The following is a 20863-nucleotide window of genomic DNA, read 5'->3' on the forward strand; positions in this document are numbered from 1 at the left end:
AGATGGTTGAAATAGTAGGTCAAACACTTAAGTGATTGGTAATCTCTGAAAAATTTAATCAAGTTACTATCAGCTGCTTTTATACTTTAGAGGCTGTTCCCTTACCTATCTTAATTATTTAAAAAGAATCATTTTGACATTAAAAATATCTTTGGAATATCAATGCAGGTGATGGGAGAAGACCTCAAAAGATTTACAAGTGAGTTATCATGTATTAAAAAATGGGGAGTTGACAGTATCTGATCAAATATGCACCAGCTCTGTGTTAATTAGCATGTTACATCAAAAGGTAGGGTAGCTAATTCTTGTTAATAACTAAAAAAAAAAATCCTTCAAGGAGGCTTTTATATTTAGTTTTTACCATAATAAAGTAACATGCTTTATAGGTTACATCTTACAATAAAGAGAAATAAAAAATTGAGAACATTGTCTAGGATATTCTAGGTAAATATGTAAATTTTGGCTTATACTTATCCAGAGACTTATTTCTATTTTTTTTTTTTTTTTTTTTTTTTTGCGGTACACGGGCTTCTCACTGTTGTGGCCTCTCCCGTTGCGGAGCACAGGCTCTGGACGCCCAGGCTCAGCAGCCATGGCTCACGGGCCCAGCGGCTCCGCAGCATGTGGGATCTTCCCGGACCGGGGCACAAACCCGTGTCCCCTGCATCGGCAGGCGGACTCTCAACCACTGCGCCACCAGGGAAGCCCTATTTCTATTCTTGAATTCATTTTTGGTGTCTCAATCTGACTTAGGGAATATATATATATATAAATTACTATTCTTCACATTTAATTCAGAGAGAGAAAATATGAGACATTCCATACAGAATATCCCACCTTCAGAGTACTTAAAATATACTTAAAATGGAATAGATACAAATTATCCAGGCTGATTAAAATGGAGTGGGAGGAAAAATAAGGGGCATATTTACTTGGCTTGGTTTATTCCAATAGTTATGTCTTTTTGAATCTGAGTAGAACCAACTTTACAAAATGGAATGATTTATGTGATTGTGGTGAGTATGTGTTGGGGAAAGTGTGTGTGAGGGTGTGTTGGGGGAGGGCAGAGGTGGAAGAGAAGCTGAAAGGGGAAGAAGAAAGAGGGGGATGAGAGATAAAAAGAGAAAGAGGGTGGGACACACACATACCCACCCCCTCCACACCTATGTAACACATGGGATGTAAGAAAATATGATAGTGATATAGATCTGAGGATTATAAATATGAATTCAAACACTTTTGCTCATCTGCAGTTTTAGCAAATCCACCAACTTTGTTATTCTAGTATTTCATCTTCCTGTGGCTCTCTGTCCATGTCAAATACTGGGATTGGACTTCACTAGATGATTTTTAACATTCCTTTCAGAACTAAAGTTACAAAATTATTTTTCCAATAAATGTTTGGGAAGCTGGCGAAAAACCAGATAAATTTGTTAGTGTAAATCTCATTGAAATGTAATTTAATCTTTAATACGCTGAAACAAATAGGATGAAGTTAATAATATATAGAAACAAAGCTACAAAAATATAACCCAAGAAAAAAAGACTTTACCAAAAAACAAAAGTATAAGTTGTTAGAGTGTAATATAAGTATATCTCAGGGTACTTTATAATGCATTCTTAAATAAACATAAAAAGAATGATAGCCATGCTAGACAAAATCCATTGGGATGAATGCATTCTTGGATCTGCTGTTTAAATTGGTATTAGAAATATTAATCACAAATTTGATCTAAGTTTAAAAATTATATTGTTGAACTTGTTTAAAAGTCCTTGATATCAAAGGACTTAAAAGTCAAAAAACTACATTTAAAAAATGTAAATTGTAGAATGGTGTGACTATTATGCCAATTAAGAACATCTTTTAATTTTTAATATGAATGAAAAATAACTTTCAAATAGGTCCTTAAATTAAAATTCTACACACCTTAAACAATCCTCAATATTAAAACTACACTTCTAAATTGAATCAAAGGCAAAAAATCGGACGTGTTCTTTTTTTTTTTATACATTTGTTTATTTATTTATTTTTCGCTGTGTTGGGTCTTGGTTGCTGCACATGGGCTTTCTCTAGTTGAGGTGAGTGGGGGCTATTCTTCGTTGTGGTGCACGGGCTTCTCATTGCGGTGGCTTCTCTCATGGCAGAGCACGGGCCCTAGGTGCATGAGCTTCAGTAGTTATGGCTTGCAGGCTCTAGAGCACAGGCCCAGTAGTTGTGGCGCACGGGCTTAGTTGCTCCGCGGCATGTGGGATCTTCCCGGACCAGGGCTCGAACCCATGTCCCGTGCATTGGCAGGTGGATTCTTAACCACTGCACAACCAGGGAAGCCCCCTGGGACGTGTTCTTTCTTAGAATTAAATACATCGAGTAATGTAATCTAATTTTTGTAGATGCTGTGTCCCTTCTGACACGGAGGGCTATTTGCTAATGGCCATGGTACCAATATTTTCTGGTCATATTATAATCAAGTTAATGTTATATCTTGGTCACATCATGAGAATATATTTGGACACTTTATCTCTGTAAAAATATTTAAATGTAGAAATAAAAGTGGATTTGCCATTAAGCTAATGAAGCTTAAGCTTTAGGGTCTGTCACCTTCATGGGCTCTTTCCAAAGCCTTGTGAGGGGCCCTACTTATGTATTTACATGGTTATTTTATATTCTTTTCCTTAAAGAGGCTCCTCTCCAAATCGTGGAAGCTGAATTCAGGTCTCATAAAACTTGGATTTGTTCCACGTATACAATAAGCTACTTGCTTCCCATTCACTAGTCTACTAGCAGAATTTACTGGACTTAGAGTCAGAAGACCCAAATTAAAGCTACAGATTTACCCCCAACTAGCTATCAGCCACAATCTTTCTGTCCAGTTTCTACTCATGTAAAATGGGAATGATAATGTCTTGGGTTAATCTAGAGCTCGAATGAGATAATAAATGTGAAGTCCCTTGAAAATGTATAATTTCTATGCAGAGATTAGATACTATTTCTAATATCAGATTCTTCTCATGTATTTTTTGAATCTGGAGTCTTTGGCAATCTAGTTTTATTATATATATGTCTAACTATAATACCTGTAACTGGATTTTTTTCAGGTTGTATGCAGCAATAACTATCATTTACTCATTATCTGCCATGTGATAGGCACCATGCAAAGTGTTTTATAGGAATATATAAAACTAATTATTATTAGTTATTTATATAATAAACAATACTTATTTTATTATTTACCATATGGATTTAATTATAAATGAATAATAAAAGGTTATAATTAATAATGTTAATTAAAATCTATAATTAATTATAATTAAATCTCATTTTAACTTCACAACCCATTTGTAGCATCTGTTACCATTTTACAGAAGGAAAACAGGGGCTCAGATGGTGTAAGTTACTTGAAGGTGATACAGCTACAGGAATCAATGCCCATATTCAACCTCAGGTCTAACTCCAAAGTTTATGCTTCACAAGTGTTACTTGGCTCAGAGCTATTCTCTGGTATAGGTGCAGCATATATTTGTACAATCTTGTGGAAGAAACAGTGTAAATCTAAAGTGTGAATTTTATTGAGTTAAATAAGATAATTTCAATTTTTAAAACATAAAGTTAGCATAATATTTTATAATTAAAAAAATGAAAGTATAGTATTTTATAATTCTGTTATGTTCGTAAGCTCTCTAAAAGCATATTTTATACACTTTTACAGATTGTTTTGCCTCTCTATTTTTCAATGCATGTGTGAAGTGCTTCAGAAATGAATAACTATGATCATAAACACAATTATATTAATAGTCCAGTAATGCCCAGTTAGTTTCTTTATATTGCTAAATATATAGGCTATAAATATTCCCTTATTCTAATACAGGATATATGTAATAGGTGGGAAAAATTTGTCAATTATGTTCTTACCAAAATGTTGTGTTTATCACTCACCATAAAGTATTTGCTCATTTTACAGGTACATTTTATTAAAATCCAATATTTTTACTGAAATGTTATTTTATTTTGGAAAATAGAAGTGTTTCACAACATTCTATATATCTCAGATCTTAAGAAAGTGCAGTAAATGCAAATAGTAGCTGCAAGATGTTGGAGACTCCCAAAGATTTAGCAATGAAGAAAGAAGTAATATTAATAGCTAGGGCATTTAGAAGTGATACCTTGAATTCACAAAGAACTATGTTTTTCTTATATAATGATTAAATTATCATTTGATTTGATTGTAAATTCCAGTAAGAGAAATAATAGTTAATGCTTTGGTTATTAATTGTTAAATATCTTATTCTAGGAATTAATTGGAACATTTTACATAGAAAGGAAACCTATAGCAGTTTTAGTTAGGATTCTCAACTTGCCATATATTGTAGAAAGAATATACACACAGAATAAGAATTTAGTCCATTACATGTGGATAAGGTTTACAAAATATGTAGTGTTCTTCCACATCCCATTAAGATTTTTTTCATTAAAATCTTCAATACCCCACCCACTGAGATAAGGAAGCCCTATCTGCCAGAATTCCCAGGCCAATCTTCTCTTACAGGAATTCTCATCATCTGTGCCTTCAAATTAAAAGGAAATTGATGCTTTTCAACAGATGTCCATCTTTGTGCTCAAAGTCCACTCTCAGCAAATTTCAATTCAAATCTCATGCTGTTTTAGAATCAAGTTTTAGTTATTTAATCTCCCTCAGAATTGATATTACAAAAAAATGTGTGTATGTCTGGGGACAATTTAGATTGCATCAGTAGTGTCATCAACATTCTGCCCGACTATTGGTATTCCCACACTTTAAATAAAAATCTTGAAAAATAAAAACATAAATAAAAATGAAGCACCCAACTTAAAAACCATGCCAGATATCCCACCAGTAGGCACATCATATCGATGTTCCCTCCCCCTCTGGCTCAGTTCTCCCCACCCCATTGCCAATGTCAATGAATAAAAAATTAAACTGGGATCAAACACTGGCAATTGAAAGGTTTCTATATGATCCACATTTCTTACCCCAAATCATGCAGAACATACCCCATAAACCACTGTTTCAAGGTTGCCTCTACGTAAGGGATTCTCCTACCCCAAACACCTAGGCCTACCTGTCTGCCACTTAGAGAGGGAAGAGTGGTGGATTGTGCTGCAACTGGCAATGGAGTACACATGCTCCTTTCCTGCTGGAGGCCACTTATACAACCCCATGCCAGCTGTGGGTCATTCTGGGGGACGGGCATATCTTGGATCTGCTGATCACACCTGGCCCATGGTGTGCAGCAATCGCCAGACAGTCTGGCAGGTTGGAGAGTAATCCCACGCTGGCCCCTTTCCCAGGGGGCTTGGCAGGAGTGATCCTGTGGGAGAAGGAATCTCCATTTTCTGGGAGAAAGAGGAGCACTGTAGCAAAACTTTCACTTTATCATTTTTCTATTCTTGATATATTTTTTTTCATTCTGGGTAATGCATTTAAAACAACCATCAGAAAATTAGTTTTAATTCTATGTAATAAAACAGTACCAATATCATATGAAGCTAAAGGGTCACAATTTCTTCACACAATGCAGCTTTCATACTAAACTAAACTAAACTAAACTTTCATACTTTCATACACTGAACACATTATAAGTAGGGCATTATACTCTAGTCTATTTGGAAGTTGATGCCATAGGTCAGTGGTTCCCTTTAAAATTTTATGTAAATTAAAGGTAAAATGGTACTAAATTTAATGTACATGTAATGAGCCAGAAAAGTATAATTAATTTAGTGCAAGATTTCAGCATATTCCATTCATCATCATACTTCCATGATGATTTATTTAGACATTTGTTTGTGTTCTAATTTGTCCAATAGCCAATGGCATTGGAAATACTCAAATTGGTCAAAACCAAGTAGTTTGAGATTTTGGAAACACATATTATTTCACCAATATATAAAATAAATCAAATATAAATAAACATAGAGAAAATGTACTCTAAAGTATAATGAACCTACTCTAATTATAATCAAACTTGATCACATAACACACAAACAGGGCTTCTAAATGTCTGTTTGCATTTGCTATATTTTATGCTTTCAATGACACATATACCAGTATTAAATGCACTCTTTTCTTCTTGGAGCCTTTGAATATAGGTTTCTTTTTAGGAAGAAGTATGTAGTTTTTGACATTCAATGAAGTAAAAGAATGAATCAGAGGTCCAGTATAGAATGCATCATCCATTGGTTCTGGATTTAACATATAAAATCCTTACAAGAAGAACTGAAATGTTCTAAAGATCTTTTTTTGTTTATTTTTAGTTAAAAAATGTCTCTTTGGTTATTAGATAGCACTAATCAACCATTTAGAAACATTTTTTTAAGTCCAAATCTTTAACAAAATTGTCATTTTGATTTGGGAATCCATTCTGGTTTCTTCACAATGAAATAGGTAGGCTTTGTCAATTACCTTACTAATTCCAGTAAGGTTCTAGAGTATGCTGGTTTAAGAAAAAAGTTTAGAAAATGTGGGAATGAGGGGATAGAAAAGAACACATCACACAATCCAGATCTATTAATAGGATGCATATACAATTACTTATGTAATTAGTCACTAAGGGTGAGAGCTGTTAGTATCCATGATGGAAAAAGTACAAAAATAATACCATAAAAAATTGATGAAAGATTCAAGATGTTGCCATGATGATAACATGAAGACCTGATATTCATATAATCCATATAAATTCTGTTATTTTCAAATTTATATAATGTAAAAATACAGATTTTAAAATTCCGACCTTGTTACTTGACTTAGATTAGTGCCAATAAAGCATTTTTTAAAATATGCTTTAAGGTAAAAAATTTTAAGTAATTTTCCCTAAGGGACATCACCTACTCTCAGGCTCTTATCTTCATTAAAACTTGTCCTCACACTTAAAAAAACTCATAAAGTCTTCTCAAATATTCCAGAGACATAGAATCTTTCTGAGATTTTAATGCCAACGTAATATATTAATCCATTGGTTCTTTCATAAATGTGTATTTTGGCTTCACACAGTCTGCATGATGCCTTGCCTTGATCAGTGATTTTAAAAAAACACATTTCAGTGTTGCAAAGAGGTAATAAGGTGAAGCCCATCACCCAGACTTTTTTGTTTGATTTTTAGGTTTTTTTTTTTTGGCTTTCTCTCAGCTTGAATCTCTTTCATGTTGCTATTCTGTAAGATGGGGTGGCATATGAAATTTGCTCAGTCAGGATGTTAGTCTCATTCCGAAGCACAAAAGTGCTTCCAAAATCATCATCCTGCTATAATGAAAGGTATCACCATGAGACTTTAAGATGTATCTGACCTTCTAGCAGAGGTCAGTCAATTAGTCCCAAGGGCTATTTGAATAATAACAATGAACAAATAAAAATAATGAGAAGAAAGAGGAAACAAAAATTAAAAGGTTCACCTTAACTTTCCCAGCATTTTCATCATCTTCCTTTTTTTCTTCAAATTCAAAGGCAACAGTCATGCGTTGTTGTCTCTGTTCTTCCCACAGTGTAGGGTTAAAGCTGTCACTGTCTGACTGGAAATCTACAGTTAGATTCCAAAGTGTTATTGCTTTTTTTAAAAACCATAAATTGTTATTTAACAGAGCTTAGTACGCTATGCGAAAAATGGTGATAGGTACTAAAAACAAATACAAAGAGAAAAAAAGAAAAGGAAAAATAAAGAAACAGAAAGAAAGAAAGAAGTAAAGAAAAAGAAAGAAGGAAAGAAAGAAAAAGAGGGAAAATATTCCCCTCATATTTGTTACATAGTCTTTTAACATCTTAACTCACATTCAGCTTTCTTAAGTATACATTAATTATATATTGGGGTAGAGAAGTTTTCCAGTGTAAAGAATGAGCTCTCCATAACCTAATTATGATAATAGAGCTGAATTAGGTATTTTAAACCATTATCTCTTTTAATCTTCAAAACAGCACCACGGTAGAAGTAATATAATCCTCAATTTAATAATGAGAAAACTATAGCTGAGTTTTAAGAAACTTGTTCAAAGCCATGCAGCTTCTCCACGGACAATGCAGGATTCTATACCATGACTGTGTGATTATAGAGTCCATAACTGTAACCACTAAATGCTATTAGGATGTTATAAAAGGTACTACATAACTTTGGTTTTGCAATAAACTGTCCAAGATTGCAACCTTTCTTGTCGTTGTTCTTTTGTGTGTCTGGTAGGGGGAAATGTAGTGGTGCTTGGATTTATGGTAAAAAAGCATTTGGAAAATAGTCTTTAACATTCAGGTCTCAATTAATCTAAATGTGTCTCAAATTAACAGGGAAAGGAAATGGCTTATCAATCTTTAATTTACATGTTGGTTAATGGTAATATCTTCTTTGCAACAATCCTGTGAAGATCACATGAAAATGCAATAAAAGCACTTCCCAAAGGATAACCTTTATTATATAAAACTTTGTGTGTTGCAAGGATTTCTGCAAATTCACTCATTACACTTCTGCTTGAAAAACCAAAGGGTGACTTGCTTAAATTTCAAGAAAACTTTTCTGTTACCAACTCTGCTTTCCTCAAAGGAAAACAAAGTGAAACAAACTAGGCTAATTCCTTAACATCACATCTTACCTAACTAGATCTACCTCATTCCATGGAACAATTTAGGGATTTAATCTGTCAGACTAGATCTCAGAAATGGCCAGAAAATATGAGACACTTTTCATTTTCCCCTATAGCCTTTCAAAATGAAATATTTTGTTAATCTAGGGATATTAAAATGAAAATGTAAGTAAAGTTGCATGAATAAAACATAATCCTTATGTAGGACTCTTGTTATACCCTATGTAAACACAGTGGCATTTCTTTCATAAATTCAAAAGATCAATTTTACTGAAGTCTGAAAAATACATATGAAACAATCTTTCCTTTTTCTACTTCTGTAAGTCAAAATTTGAATGAAAATATCCTAAAATATTTCAAAATGATTCATTTCCCTTTTTAAGTAAAAAAACCTAAAGACATTTATTATAATTATCCTGAAAATAAGAACTACATAAGCAAATAGTTTCTTTTAAAGTTGGTCTCTTTTAAATGGGTTGGGTGGATTTAATCCATGGGTGGATTAAAGTGGGTTTACTCTTTCAAGAATTACTATTACTGTTAGACTGTGGTAAATGTGCATGACAGCCTGTGCTGGCTTGAGCTAAGGAGCCTGTGCTGAATTTCAAATGGTAAAGGATAAAGCTCCTTTAAAAGTTTTATGAGTAATGTGATCATAGAAGATAAAATTTTATTATTGAAAAAGGTTTAAGTTTTTCAAAAATTATTCCTATCATAATTGCTGACATTGTTTAGGAAAACTCAACTTGAAAAATTAGTCGTTTGCAAGTCATCTCTTTACGGTTGACTCTTAACATGAAATAATTTGGGGCCTGAGATCAGGACTAAATGTTTAAATTGTGTTCATAAAATTAGTGAATGCAGGAAATAAACCAACTTATCTTCCTTAAGATCTGACTCTTCTTAGCTCATTTCAACTGGCTAGGTATCACCTTCGGTTAACTAGTCCTGGGTTTTGCAATCCACCAAGAAAAGATGTCGCTCCTAAAAGTCAACATTATTTTCATGACAGATATAAAGAGGAAGAGTTACGTTTTTGAAATCTTACTTAGAATATTACAGTATGGAAGATAATTAGACTTGCTTAGAGTTAACCCCCAAATGATTTATGTGTGTCATGTAATTATGTGTCTTGCCCATGTGCCAGTATTGGCCAGAGATTAGAATAAAATTAATCCCTTTTATTCATAATCATACAAGCATAGGAGAAATTTCTACTGACTGTTTACCTTCATCACCACGAGGTTGCTGTGGAAACATGTAGTTAGTCAATACTCTTTGCTTTGTTTCTGGATGGGCTTCAGTTTGTAAAGGGATAAGGGCTTTGGACTGGAAGCAAAGGACATAAATTAGATTAATAAGATTGGAAGTATAAAGAATATTTCTTTTATATAGCATAAAGGTCAATAGTCTGGACGCACTGTGCTGAATGAACAGTTAAAGAAAAGTAAGGAAAAAGGTAATGAAATAAGAAAGTATAACATAAAATAAGACTATTGTAGAGGAATATTTTGAAATTCTAAGGTTTTCATAATGAGATTTTCTTTTTCTTTAGTACATTCTTTTACAAGACCTATTCATCTTCATTGAGTAATGTCAGTTTTGATCTTGAAGAGACCAAAATATGTCAAACTGTTTCAACTAAGTAAACTTTTGGTATAGTCCTATATTTTCATGAACTGTTGCCCTAAAAAATAAATGGAATTTGCTATCAAATTTATACTATACAAGATCATCTATGAATTTAATTAGGTTAAAACATAAGCATTTATTTTAAAGAAATTTTTGTAACCAAAGACAGGGTCCACATACACATGAGCAACAATCCTTGTATTTGATATATCACAATATATTTACCTATGGATGGTAACATTTAATTCTCTATTATTAATTTTATTTCAGAAATACTATTTATGAAGGTATTTTTAGAACTTTTATATTATATACTATTTTTATAAAACATATTGGAAATAATCATATTATTTAATGTTTTAAAATACACTTATTTCATGACATTTATTAATAAGAGTGAAGCACAAAGGGGATTTGGGATACCAACTTGTCTCATGAAACTAAGTCAGAAACACATTAAATCGCTGTTCTAAATAAAAGCTAAATGGTGCAGCCACTCTTCTGTTCATTCCCCCACAAGAATAATAAATCATGACATTAGGGGATTTTTTTTACAATGCAAGACTGTAGAAAATACTGTTCCATTAGCATAGTTCACGTTGATTCCAGAAATGATTTATTTATAATGATATATTGATGCTTTGAAAAATCTACAGTCCATTGGTAAGACTTGAATTTGAATGACAATTTAATTTTTTTTAGTAGATGGAAGAAAGTGCTGTAATGACTGTAGGAATACAAACATTATTCTCACACTTATATTTCACATTTTGTAGAAGTTTATTTTACTTTTTTACAAAAGTAGCTCAATACCTATGTCTGAACAATTCATTTACCAGTAATGCTGTTTTTATGCTCAGAAAATAATCATAACAAACTAAAACCAAGATGATTTGTTTTCACTTGGTAATTCATATTTTGGGATAGGATGTTTTAAAATTTTAGGATTACAAGAAAAAAGTAAAAAGAAGAAAAATAAACTATGTCAAAATTGTCTATCACCAGTTTTTCTGGTGGCAAATCAGATGTCTTCAACTATTTCTTTTTATTTTCCAGTTAATAAAATTATTCATTAACACTCAATTACTAATTCTATTATAATCTATTTTCATAAGTATAAGAGTTAATATCAAAACAATTTCACAGAAGATACTGGTAATAGCAACAAAAGACATCACAAATTTTTTGAATAAAGTTTTAGAATTAAGTTGATTATAATTAAAAGCACACACACACACACACACACACACACACACACACAAGGAACATGGAGGATAATAATTCCCTCTTGTGGGAATTGTGGTAATGATTTCTTATTCTTTACCTTCAGAGGTATAATTAAAGTACATCCTCTGAGGACATGTATGTACCACCTAGAAAAATGATCATTTTGTGTATTAGATCTCTGAGAATGAAGTAGAAGCTAGATTGAAGCATTTAAAAGGGGTGAGAACTATAGTACTGTTTGTCCACAGCAATGAAATACTTATTTGAATTATTACCTTTACAAAAATCTCTCCTCCAGGGGATAAAGAATCTATATTTTGCAGTGATTGTCAAAGGTACCTATTGGGAATAAGTTAGCAATTCAAAGTTTCAACTGTAGTTCATTTGAATAAACAAAATAAATCAGGTAATAAAAATTTTTACCTGATTGTCAGAAAGCCACAAAGCTGCAAGCTCCTTAAGTTTGGTAAATGAGAATGGTAAATTCTTCAATCTGCAAAAATAAGAAAAGTCTAATAGCATGGGTGAAGATGGATAAATTTCATTTTTATGAAGAATTTTTTAAAATACTGTAACTTATTTGTTTCATTCTTCTCTCTACTTCTTTCTCCATTGAGTAGCCTGAGCAAGCTTTTAAAAGTGAAAATCTCGAGTTTACAACTCTTCAAATGCTAGGATAAAACTGAAAATTGTTAACATGCCTTGTCAGACCTTATAAGATCTGGTCCTCCAAAACCTCTCCAGAGCTTCTTTGTTACTCTTTTCCTGACAGTCCCATTAGTTCCACTGGCCTTCTATCAGCCTACTCTGAGGATTAGCCAAGCTCTTTTCTTCTGTCTGGAATATTCTTTCTTCCATACTTCACTTAACTAAAATTCCACATATTCTTTAGCTCTCAGCTTAAATGTCAGTTCCTCAAAGCTTTTCTTGACTCTTCATTTAAATTTCTTTCACCAGTTTAGTCTCAAAGCACTTTCATGGAACATATCACAGTTTGTAATTTTTTGTTTAGTTTTGTGGTTATTTTTTTACTGTCTGTTATCCCCATAAAATTGTAGGCTCTATGAGGGCAAGAGGCCATTTCCACCTTACCTCGAAAGGAATTTACAGCTCCTGAAAGCGTGTCCTTTTGTTCTTTCACCCTTCATATATTGTGTAATAGATATTCAAAGAGGGAATCTTTAAAAATAGCATTTTGAGATAAGTGAAGTTGGCATCAGCCTTGGTATTCAATCAAAATTATCTATTTAGCTTTGGCTTCAGCCTGTGGAGGGCCAAATCACCAACTGCCTGCTTCAACATACTGTATGATATCCCTGAAATTGTGTATGATCAATATATTGTCATTACATGGGTTACCACCATAGCTAGTCAACAGAGTGAATAATACAAACAAGGCACACCAATGAATTTATTGGTATTTTCTGCATGTTCACTTTCGAATACAAACATTTTAGATATGACTTGCAATGATAATTCCCTTGAAATTCTTTAATATGTTGGAATTCTATCAGTCAAATGATGAATAAATATATTTTGAGAACACAAGTGGAAAATGTTATAATAATTAATAAGGATTGTGGAAGCAGTTAATTGTATATGCAAAAGCAATTAAGCACTATCAAATAATTTAATAAATATGAAAAGATATTGACAAGCCAAGAAACATATCAACAGAGTGTGTATTAGTTAGGTAAGTTTAGGAAGGATATAATAACCTTTCTGAGCTAACAGAAACTTGTAAAACATAAATAAGTATATAAAGAATAACAGGGATTAAATTATATCACAATTATTTTTAATATAATTATTTTTTATACTAGCATTTATAACATTAAACCAAACTGTCCATTAAAGTTTTCTAATTTTTTAGTTATTTAATTTAAGTCAGAAATTATGAAGTAATGTGTTATGAGGAGAAGTTTTTACATCATGTGGAGATGAATTAAAAGTAGAATATCAATTCTGCCACATAAAAATTACATGAGGGGAAAACTGTCCAGAATCATATACAATATCCATGATAAATCATCAGTCAAATCATAAATGTAGAGTCTGGAAAGAAACTGTCAGAAAAGGATGTTATCCTCATTTTTCCTTGTTCTTCCAGTGACCACCATTGAAAGTGAGCATTTATTTAGTATCATAACTGTGTGGTGTATTGATCACAGGAGCAATCTTACAGTTGACAGTGTAAAAGAATCATTGTTCCTGAACTATAATGACAAACTTCTAAAATTTATTACATTTTAAATATAAAATTGGAATAATCATGACTTTTGGATAACATTTAATATTTAATCTTTTATGCAAGCAGTTTATTCTCTGACAGTGATGTTCAACTTTAGCCTCAGCTTTGACTGAATGTTGATTTTAATCTCAGGTTAAGATTCATTGATTAATTCATCAATTTAAAAATATTAATTTGGCTCTATACTATGTTCCAATCACTGTATTAGAAGACAAACTAGCTTATATTTCTGGCCAGATGAAGTATTTTAAACTCCTACTATTATGAGATTCTCAATGTCTTATTAAAATCTTTTGCATTGGCATTTAGCAATGTGTTGTCCTATGGTGCATACTCACATGTGCTATATTTGTTGGATAAATAACTCCATTAGGAGTCCTAACTATGGGTCATTTAAAAATATTTTATAAGCATATTTTCCATATCATCATGTAAAGTATTAATGTATAAAATTTGAGCAGACCAAGTATTTAGGAGAGACTTCCAGCTCACCATGAAAACCCTCCCTCCAGGTTGACAATAATGGAGCTTGGTTCCACTGGGGACTGTAATTGAATCCACTGGAATCCATCTTCCTATGGTATCTCTACAACCATGTTTCTAACCTTATTCACAAGAATATAATTAGAAAATTCTGAAAAATGTCTTACTGAAAGTTGGGCACAACATTTAATGCATTTCCTTCATTATCTTGTAGGTTAAGAGTCAAAACAAGAAATGGGGTTGATTTGACATGAATTACTCTTGATGCACCAAGCTATGAAGCTTCCATGTCACCTTGATTTAAAAAAAAAAAATTCCAAAGCCTTTAAAAAAAGATTTTATTTCTTACATGGAATATTTTAAGCTACTAAGTGAATGGTTTTTGAAATTCACATTAGTAGTTTTTTCTTAGACAAACCAACAAACAAATGACAACTCCCACACTTAGTGAAACCTTAGAATCTGAACATTCTCTGTGATTCCATAAAAGCTAACCTTTGTTAGTTTTGTTGCAGTCTCATATTATCATTTATCTGACTGAAACTTAATGAAAACAAAGAGTTCAAGTAGTCTATTCTAATCCACAATCACTTTATCTTCTTAGAAGTTATTTTTAGTCAGTATTGATTTTATCCTTTCCTATTTGAGGACGACTGTGGTAGAAATAAAGATGAACAGCATTTTCACCCATTCACCAATATAACAACTTTGTCACAAGAAGAGGACCTATCCTTTCTTTGTTCATCCTTTTCAGAACATGATTAAATAGCCATTTGGTTGTCTTTACTATAATGTGCAAACCTCATGACTTTTGAGTACTAGCTTCTTGGCAATATTCTCACCAGTGTTCTGGTGGTGTGGACAGTATATACATAGCTCAGTTAATTTACTGGAGACATAAATATATACATGAAAACATATATGTATGCATACATACATAACTGTGGACATATTTTTATTAATAAATTTTGTAGACTTTCACTACAATTATTTTTCCATGTTTTCATAATATTATGCTTTCTGCATATGGGAGGGTTTTGGTACATAAATTTGGGTGTATAACTTTTACATAATTTTAATATACAATATATGTTTCTATATAATCAAACAATAAAAGTTTGAAATATCAGTTTAAAAACCATTTAGCTTCTGCCATTTTCTAAATGGATATTTGCATACTTATATAAATATTTGCATTCCATATACTTTATAAGATACAGAAAAATTTTTCAAAATTATTGATAAGAAACAATAATTTGCTTTTAGAAAATAACTAATATGTGATTGTGAAATATTGCAGAAATACCTGTTGTCACTCAAATTTAAGACTCTTAGTTTCTGCATCTGTCCAATCTCTTCAGGAAGAAATTCCAGTTTATTGGAGCGTAGAGACATAACTGTTACATTCTTACAGCTTCCAATCTATGGGTAACAAAAGAAAAAAAAAGTAAAGAATCACAGTGTAAACTATTTTTATACTAACATTTATAATTTATAAAGTAATTTAATTAATTTACAAATTTCTTTATCACTTTAAAGATTATCAATATGTGTATTGTTTTATTTTTTATAATCTCTCTAAAATATGTCTATAATACATATATTCCTTTAGATATTAAGACTGTGTATCTCACATTTTTTTACATATTATGAAGGAAAAATTTTCTTTTTAATTTTATGATTAGAATACTTGTTAGCTTCATTGTTTTCATAAATCACATTGTTTTTGTCTACCGAGTAAGTACTAATAAGCTATGTTTATAATAGATCATATATACTCAAAAATGAAATATTGTTGATATTTCCTTTGAAAAGTTAGTTTTATTTAATGTTACAATGGTATTTTTATTTTTATTCGTAACTTTTGTCTCTAAATAATGATATATGAATTACTGTTCCTGTATTATGAAAGCATTTAATAGAAAATGTTAAGTTGAAAATATACTTCACAGTTTTTTCTTGACATGAATACATGGAAGTCTCATTTAGAGATGAATGCTAATGGACCATTTTGGTGGATCCTGAAGTTAAAACAATTATGCAACATGATACTTTAAACAACTTATTTATATTAAAAACTTTCACTTAGAACTGGAAGTATAGTTATCTCAAAATTTATTTATTGTTTTTAAAAGCAAAATATATAAGTTGGATTAGTTAAAATTGTATTCCTTAGCATGAACTAATTTATAATATTTTATTACTATTTTTGGCAAGCAGTGTTTAAATCAAATGTATTTCCTGGGTCAAATATAAGAACTTATAACTTGCCATTTAAAAAAGAATGATTAACAAATAAATAATTCCTGTATACATTCACAGCTCAACTTGTAAGCTACACTGCTACTGAACCTGTTAAGATTTAATCCCCAAACAGATTCATTAAAAGAAATTAATAGAAACAAGTTTATTCCTCACTTCTCTGGGTAATTCTGGAAGGAAATTCTCATCGACTGCTAACGTTCGAAGACTGTGAAGGTAGCCAATAGTAGAAGGTAGTGACTCCAGTTCATTACAGCTACAGTCAAATTCTTCTAATAAAGATAAACTGAAAATTAAATACATTAGTTAGACATTTTAAAAGGTCATGTGGCACAAAAGTTTTGGAAAAGCCATATATTCAAATTCACCAACCAAATTATTTAGCTAGTGACTACGTAATATTATATAAGTTAATTTATCTGTTCAACCAAATGTTCAATACCATTTAATAAGTGGTTCAATTTGCTGAAATAAATGTAGTTCATTTTTCTCCTTTCTTAATTCACCTGTCATTTAAATGAGCCATTGAGAATGACAAAAAGTTTTGTTTGTTTTTATACAACTTAGGTGTCACATATAGTCAGAGGCTCATAATGTATATCCTTGGAATGAGTGCATATAACTGGCATGGGCAGGTAGAAGGGTATAGAGGGCAGGTCCAAGAAAGGGAAGATAAGGGGGGCAAAATATTAACAACAAAAACACTGATTAAATGCTAGGTATTTTACTAAGCATTTTAGAGATAAAAATAACTACTCTTTTCTTTAAAATAACTCTAGCAGATATCTATTATTTTAAACCCATTTTACACATAAGGAAATTGAGGCATAAAGAGGCTAAGTAACTTGTCCAAGGCCACACAAAGTAGGAAAACTAGTGCCTAAATGCAGACAATATGGCTCCACTCTATTTTCTTGCCTCTCAGGCTGTGCATCAGTAGCAGAGGCTATGGACAGGGCTCATTTCAGCCTGCAGATGTGTTTTGGTTGGTTTACATAGTATTTTAAAAAGTGGTAAACTCTACATAATGACCCAGACTTTTGGTGCCTTTTGAAAAAGAAGAAGATCTGCAAATACTGGGCCTTTATTCTTGCATGACAATAATGGAAACAGAGTAATGGCTGCTGTCTTCAAATGAGCACAGCTCTCCAGTTTGCCACAATCTCCACCACTCCAAACTTAGCCTGCTTTACCCCAAATCTACAGAAAGGAATTGTATGCGTACACTTTCAAGCTATCACAAGGGAACAAGACATTTTATTGTCTGGCTTGAGATAGCTGGGAAAGAAAGAGTGCCTGGCACAGAGTAAGCGCTAGCTATATTTAAGCTGTCATTGATGTTAATATTATTACACTGCTATTACCATTCATATCATTGTTTTACTGTAATAGGAAGGAACCCTCAAGGATGATGATCTCACCATTGTAAAGGGAAGACTGAATTAGAATTAGCTGGAGTAATATTGTAGAATCAACTTCCCTTTTTTATATCTTGGAACTAGCTGGCTTGAATACAATTTTTTCCCATAATTTAGTTAACAAGTGAACACAGAAATTAAGCATTTGGGTTTTAAGTTAGAATGGATTTGTGTCCCAGTCTTGTCACTTATTAGACATATTATCTTGGGTATCAAAAAATAAAACAAGGGGCTTCCCTGGTGGCGCAGTGGTTGAGAGTCCGTCTGCCGATGCAGGGGACATGGGTTTGTGCCCCGGTCCGGGAAGATCCCACATGCCGCGGAGCGGCTGGGCCCGTGAGCCATGGCCGCTGAGCCTGCGCGTCCGGAGACTGTGCTCCGCAATGGGAGAGGCCCGCGTACCGCAAAAAAAAAAAAAAATAATAATAATAATAAATAAAAAAAATAAAACAAGGATCAGAGCTCAAAAATCAAAGCTGATTTTATTTACTGCCAGGAAAGGGAACACTCCCTGTTCACACTCAGAAGAAATTCACTTAGCACTGCACTGCGGGGGAAAAGTCAGTGCCAAAAGGGGGTGGTGACAGGAGGTCATGATGATCATGCTCATTAAAGATGAAAAATTTGCATTATGGAGAGATTGGAATAAGTTCACAAGTCTGTGTACAAGTAGGTAAATCAAGTCCCGTCATTCATGGGTCAGGGAAGAATCTAATTCAGTCAAGTTCAGTCTGACCCTGATCAGGGTAACTCATGATTTATGGTCCTTAACAGCTTCAAGTGGTTAAAACCCAGAAGTGGTGAGACACAGTATTCAGCTGTGAATAATAGCTCTTAGGCAAATGCTTTTCCTTTTGCATAGACAAGTCATATTACTTTTCCACAGGCCTTAGTTTCTTTGTATTTGCAGTGACGATACTAGTAATTCCTGCCTCATGCAGTTTCTCTGAGTAGTTCATGAAATACTGTAAGTAAAGAACTTAGCACAATACCTGCCATAAAATACACACTCAGGAAATATTTTCTCTTTTTATTAGTGAACCCTGAGAAATTAATTTCTAAATCCTTTGAGGCCCGCACATTCAGGGGTGGTCATGTCAATGGGTACCAGACATACATGGCTGTGTGACTCTGTATGTATGCATTGGTGGTGGCAGAAATCAATGTATGTGGAAAACCCAGTAACAGATTATTTGTTTCTTAAAAAAAGTCTAGCACAGTGTCATACACATATAATACACTAAGAAAATTTGTTAGAATTGAATGAAAGAGGTTTCTATCTATGGTTTGTGGTCATGTACTCAGCAAGTGGTCATGAAGGTACGAGTGAGTTTTAAAAATAAAAACTAGTGAGACAGTGGCATGTACATATATACACTACCAAATGTAAAACTGATAGCTAGTGGGAAGCAGCTGCATAGCACAGGGAGATCAGCTCGGTGCTTTGTGACCACCTAGAGGGGTGGGATAGGGAGGGTGGGAGGGAGGGAGACACAAGAGGGAAGAGATATGGGGACATATGTATATGTATAACTGATTCACTTTGTTATAAAGCAGAAACTAACACACGATTGTAAAGCAATTATACTCCAACAAAGATGTTACAAAAGTAAAACTTCAGATGTATGCTCAGAGGTAGAAGGCAAAGAATTAAACAATTAAATAATACAATTAAGGTTTCTTTCTTTTATGAAAACATTTTTGAAGTTAGTCTTGAATCATAGTAAGGCACTCCTTACTTTGCACAGATTTCAGCTATCATGATTTCCTTAAATAGCATTAGTCCCCCAACAACATGGCTCAAATTTCAATTACCTCAGTATATTAACTGTGAGTAACTGCATAAAGTACAAACTTTGCTGCTAACCCTTCAGTCCACAAATCGCTGTGTAAATAACAGATGTACATCATGATCAGTGACTAGTCATATTACTTTTTTGAGTCTGTCAGTGATCAGCCTCTGCACATCCACTATTCAGTTCACACACGGACAGTAAGTCTTGTAGTTATGTTGCCTTCTTGTCAATCGGCTATAGAGAGATACTATAGGCACCATAATTTAACATTTAAAACACTACTCCTGTTGGATAATGCTCTTCGTCATCTTATTTCTCTTGGAGATTTGGATGAAAATGTGAAAATTTGCTTTTTATCACCAAGAACAACTTCATTAATCCAACCAGTGGACCAAGGAGTTATTTCAACTTTGAAGGCCTGTTATCTTACACAGACTTCTGAAGAGGCTATTGATGCTACAACTGGAGATCATACAGTTTCTTTAGCTGAGTTTTGGAAGAAATATGACATAAAGCATTCAATTGAAAATATTCAGACATCATGGCAGGAAATAACAGCAAGTAATACTCATGCATTGTAGCAGAAACTTTTAGCATACTGTGCAAATAACTTGGCAGGATTTGAACTGAACATACATGGAATTATAGAAGAAACAGCTGACTGTGGGAATGCTGCCTGCCACTATTTGAGAGCCTGTAGATCTGCTGCCAGAGGAACTTAGTGAAGGAAAACTTGTTGACATCAATGAGGAAAGTGGTTGTAATGAAAGGATGAAGATGTCTCAGAGGAAGTGACCCTGGCAATAAACTTTACATTAAAGGAACTCTCAGAGATATTTCATGATATTGAAAGCACAAAGGATAAAAGTTTGGAAGCTGATCCAAGCTTAAAAGGAAGATTACAATTCACTGACTCATAGAAAAGATGTTCACTCTGAATTACAACTTACACAATGAAAAGAAGTCAAGCACTGTTCAAACTAATTTTAAGCTTTTTTTTTAAAAAAAAACACTTTAATTCTTGATGTTCCTAATGTTTACAATGACTGTGTATTAAATCCATGTTGATTTATTATTTTTCCATTTCTCTATACATTTATAACCAACAGCAACAGTATTTAATGTTTGAAAAGGTTTAAAGATCTTTCGTCAGAACAATCATAATTTCCTCCATTGATTCTTAAGACTATTTTGCATAGTT

At 32.8% G+C, this 20863-nt stretch overlaps 1 protein-coding gene across 1 annotated transcript in view; it reads right to left on the minus strand.

Annotated features, from left to right (window-relative positions):
- Positions 1 to 20863, minus strand: part of LRRC7 (leucine rich repeat containing 7) — a 507812-nt gene that overhangs the window by 96978 nt on the left and 389971 nt on the right. The window contains exons 12-17 of the mRNA XM_060142541.1: positions 16605 to 16734; positions 15493 to 15608; positions 11876 to 11945; positions 9823 to 9922; positions 7424 to 7548; positions 5098 to 5346 (exon numbers count right to left, since the gene is read on the minus strand). Of these exons, the coding sequence (XP_059998524.1) occupies positions 5098 to 5346; positions 7424 to 7548; positions 9823 to 9922; positions 11876 to 11945; positions 15493 to 15608; positions 16605 to 16734 (790 nt within the window). The remainder of the gene's footprint in view (positions 1 to 5097; positions 5347 to 7423; positions 7549 to 9822; positions 9923 to 11875; positions 11946 to 15492; positions 15609 to 16604; positions 16735 to 20863) is intronic.

Source organism: Lagenorhynchus albirostris, chromosome 2 (genome assembly GCF_949774975.1).
Source record: "Lagenorhynchus albirostris chromosome 2, mLagAlb1.1, whole genome shotgun sequence".
In the NCBI taxonomy this organism is placed as follows: domain Eukaryota; kingdom Metazoa; phylum Chordata; class Mammalia; order Artiodactyla; family Delphinidae; genus Lagenorhynchus; species Lagenorhynchus albirostris.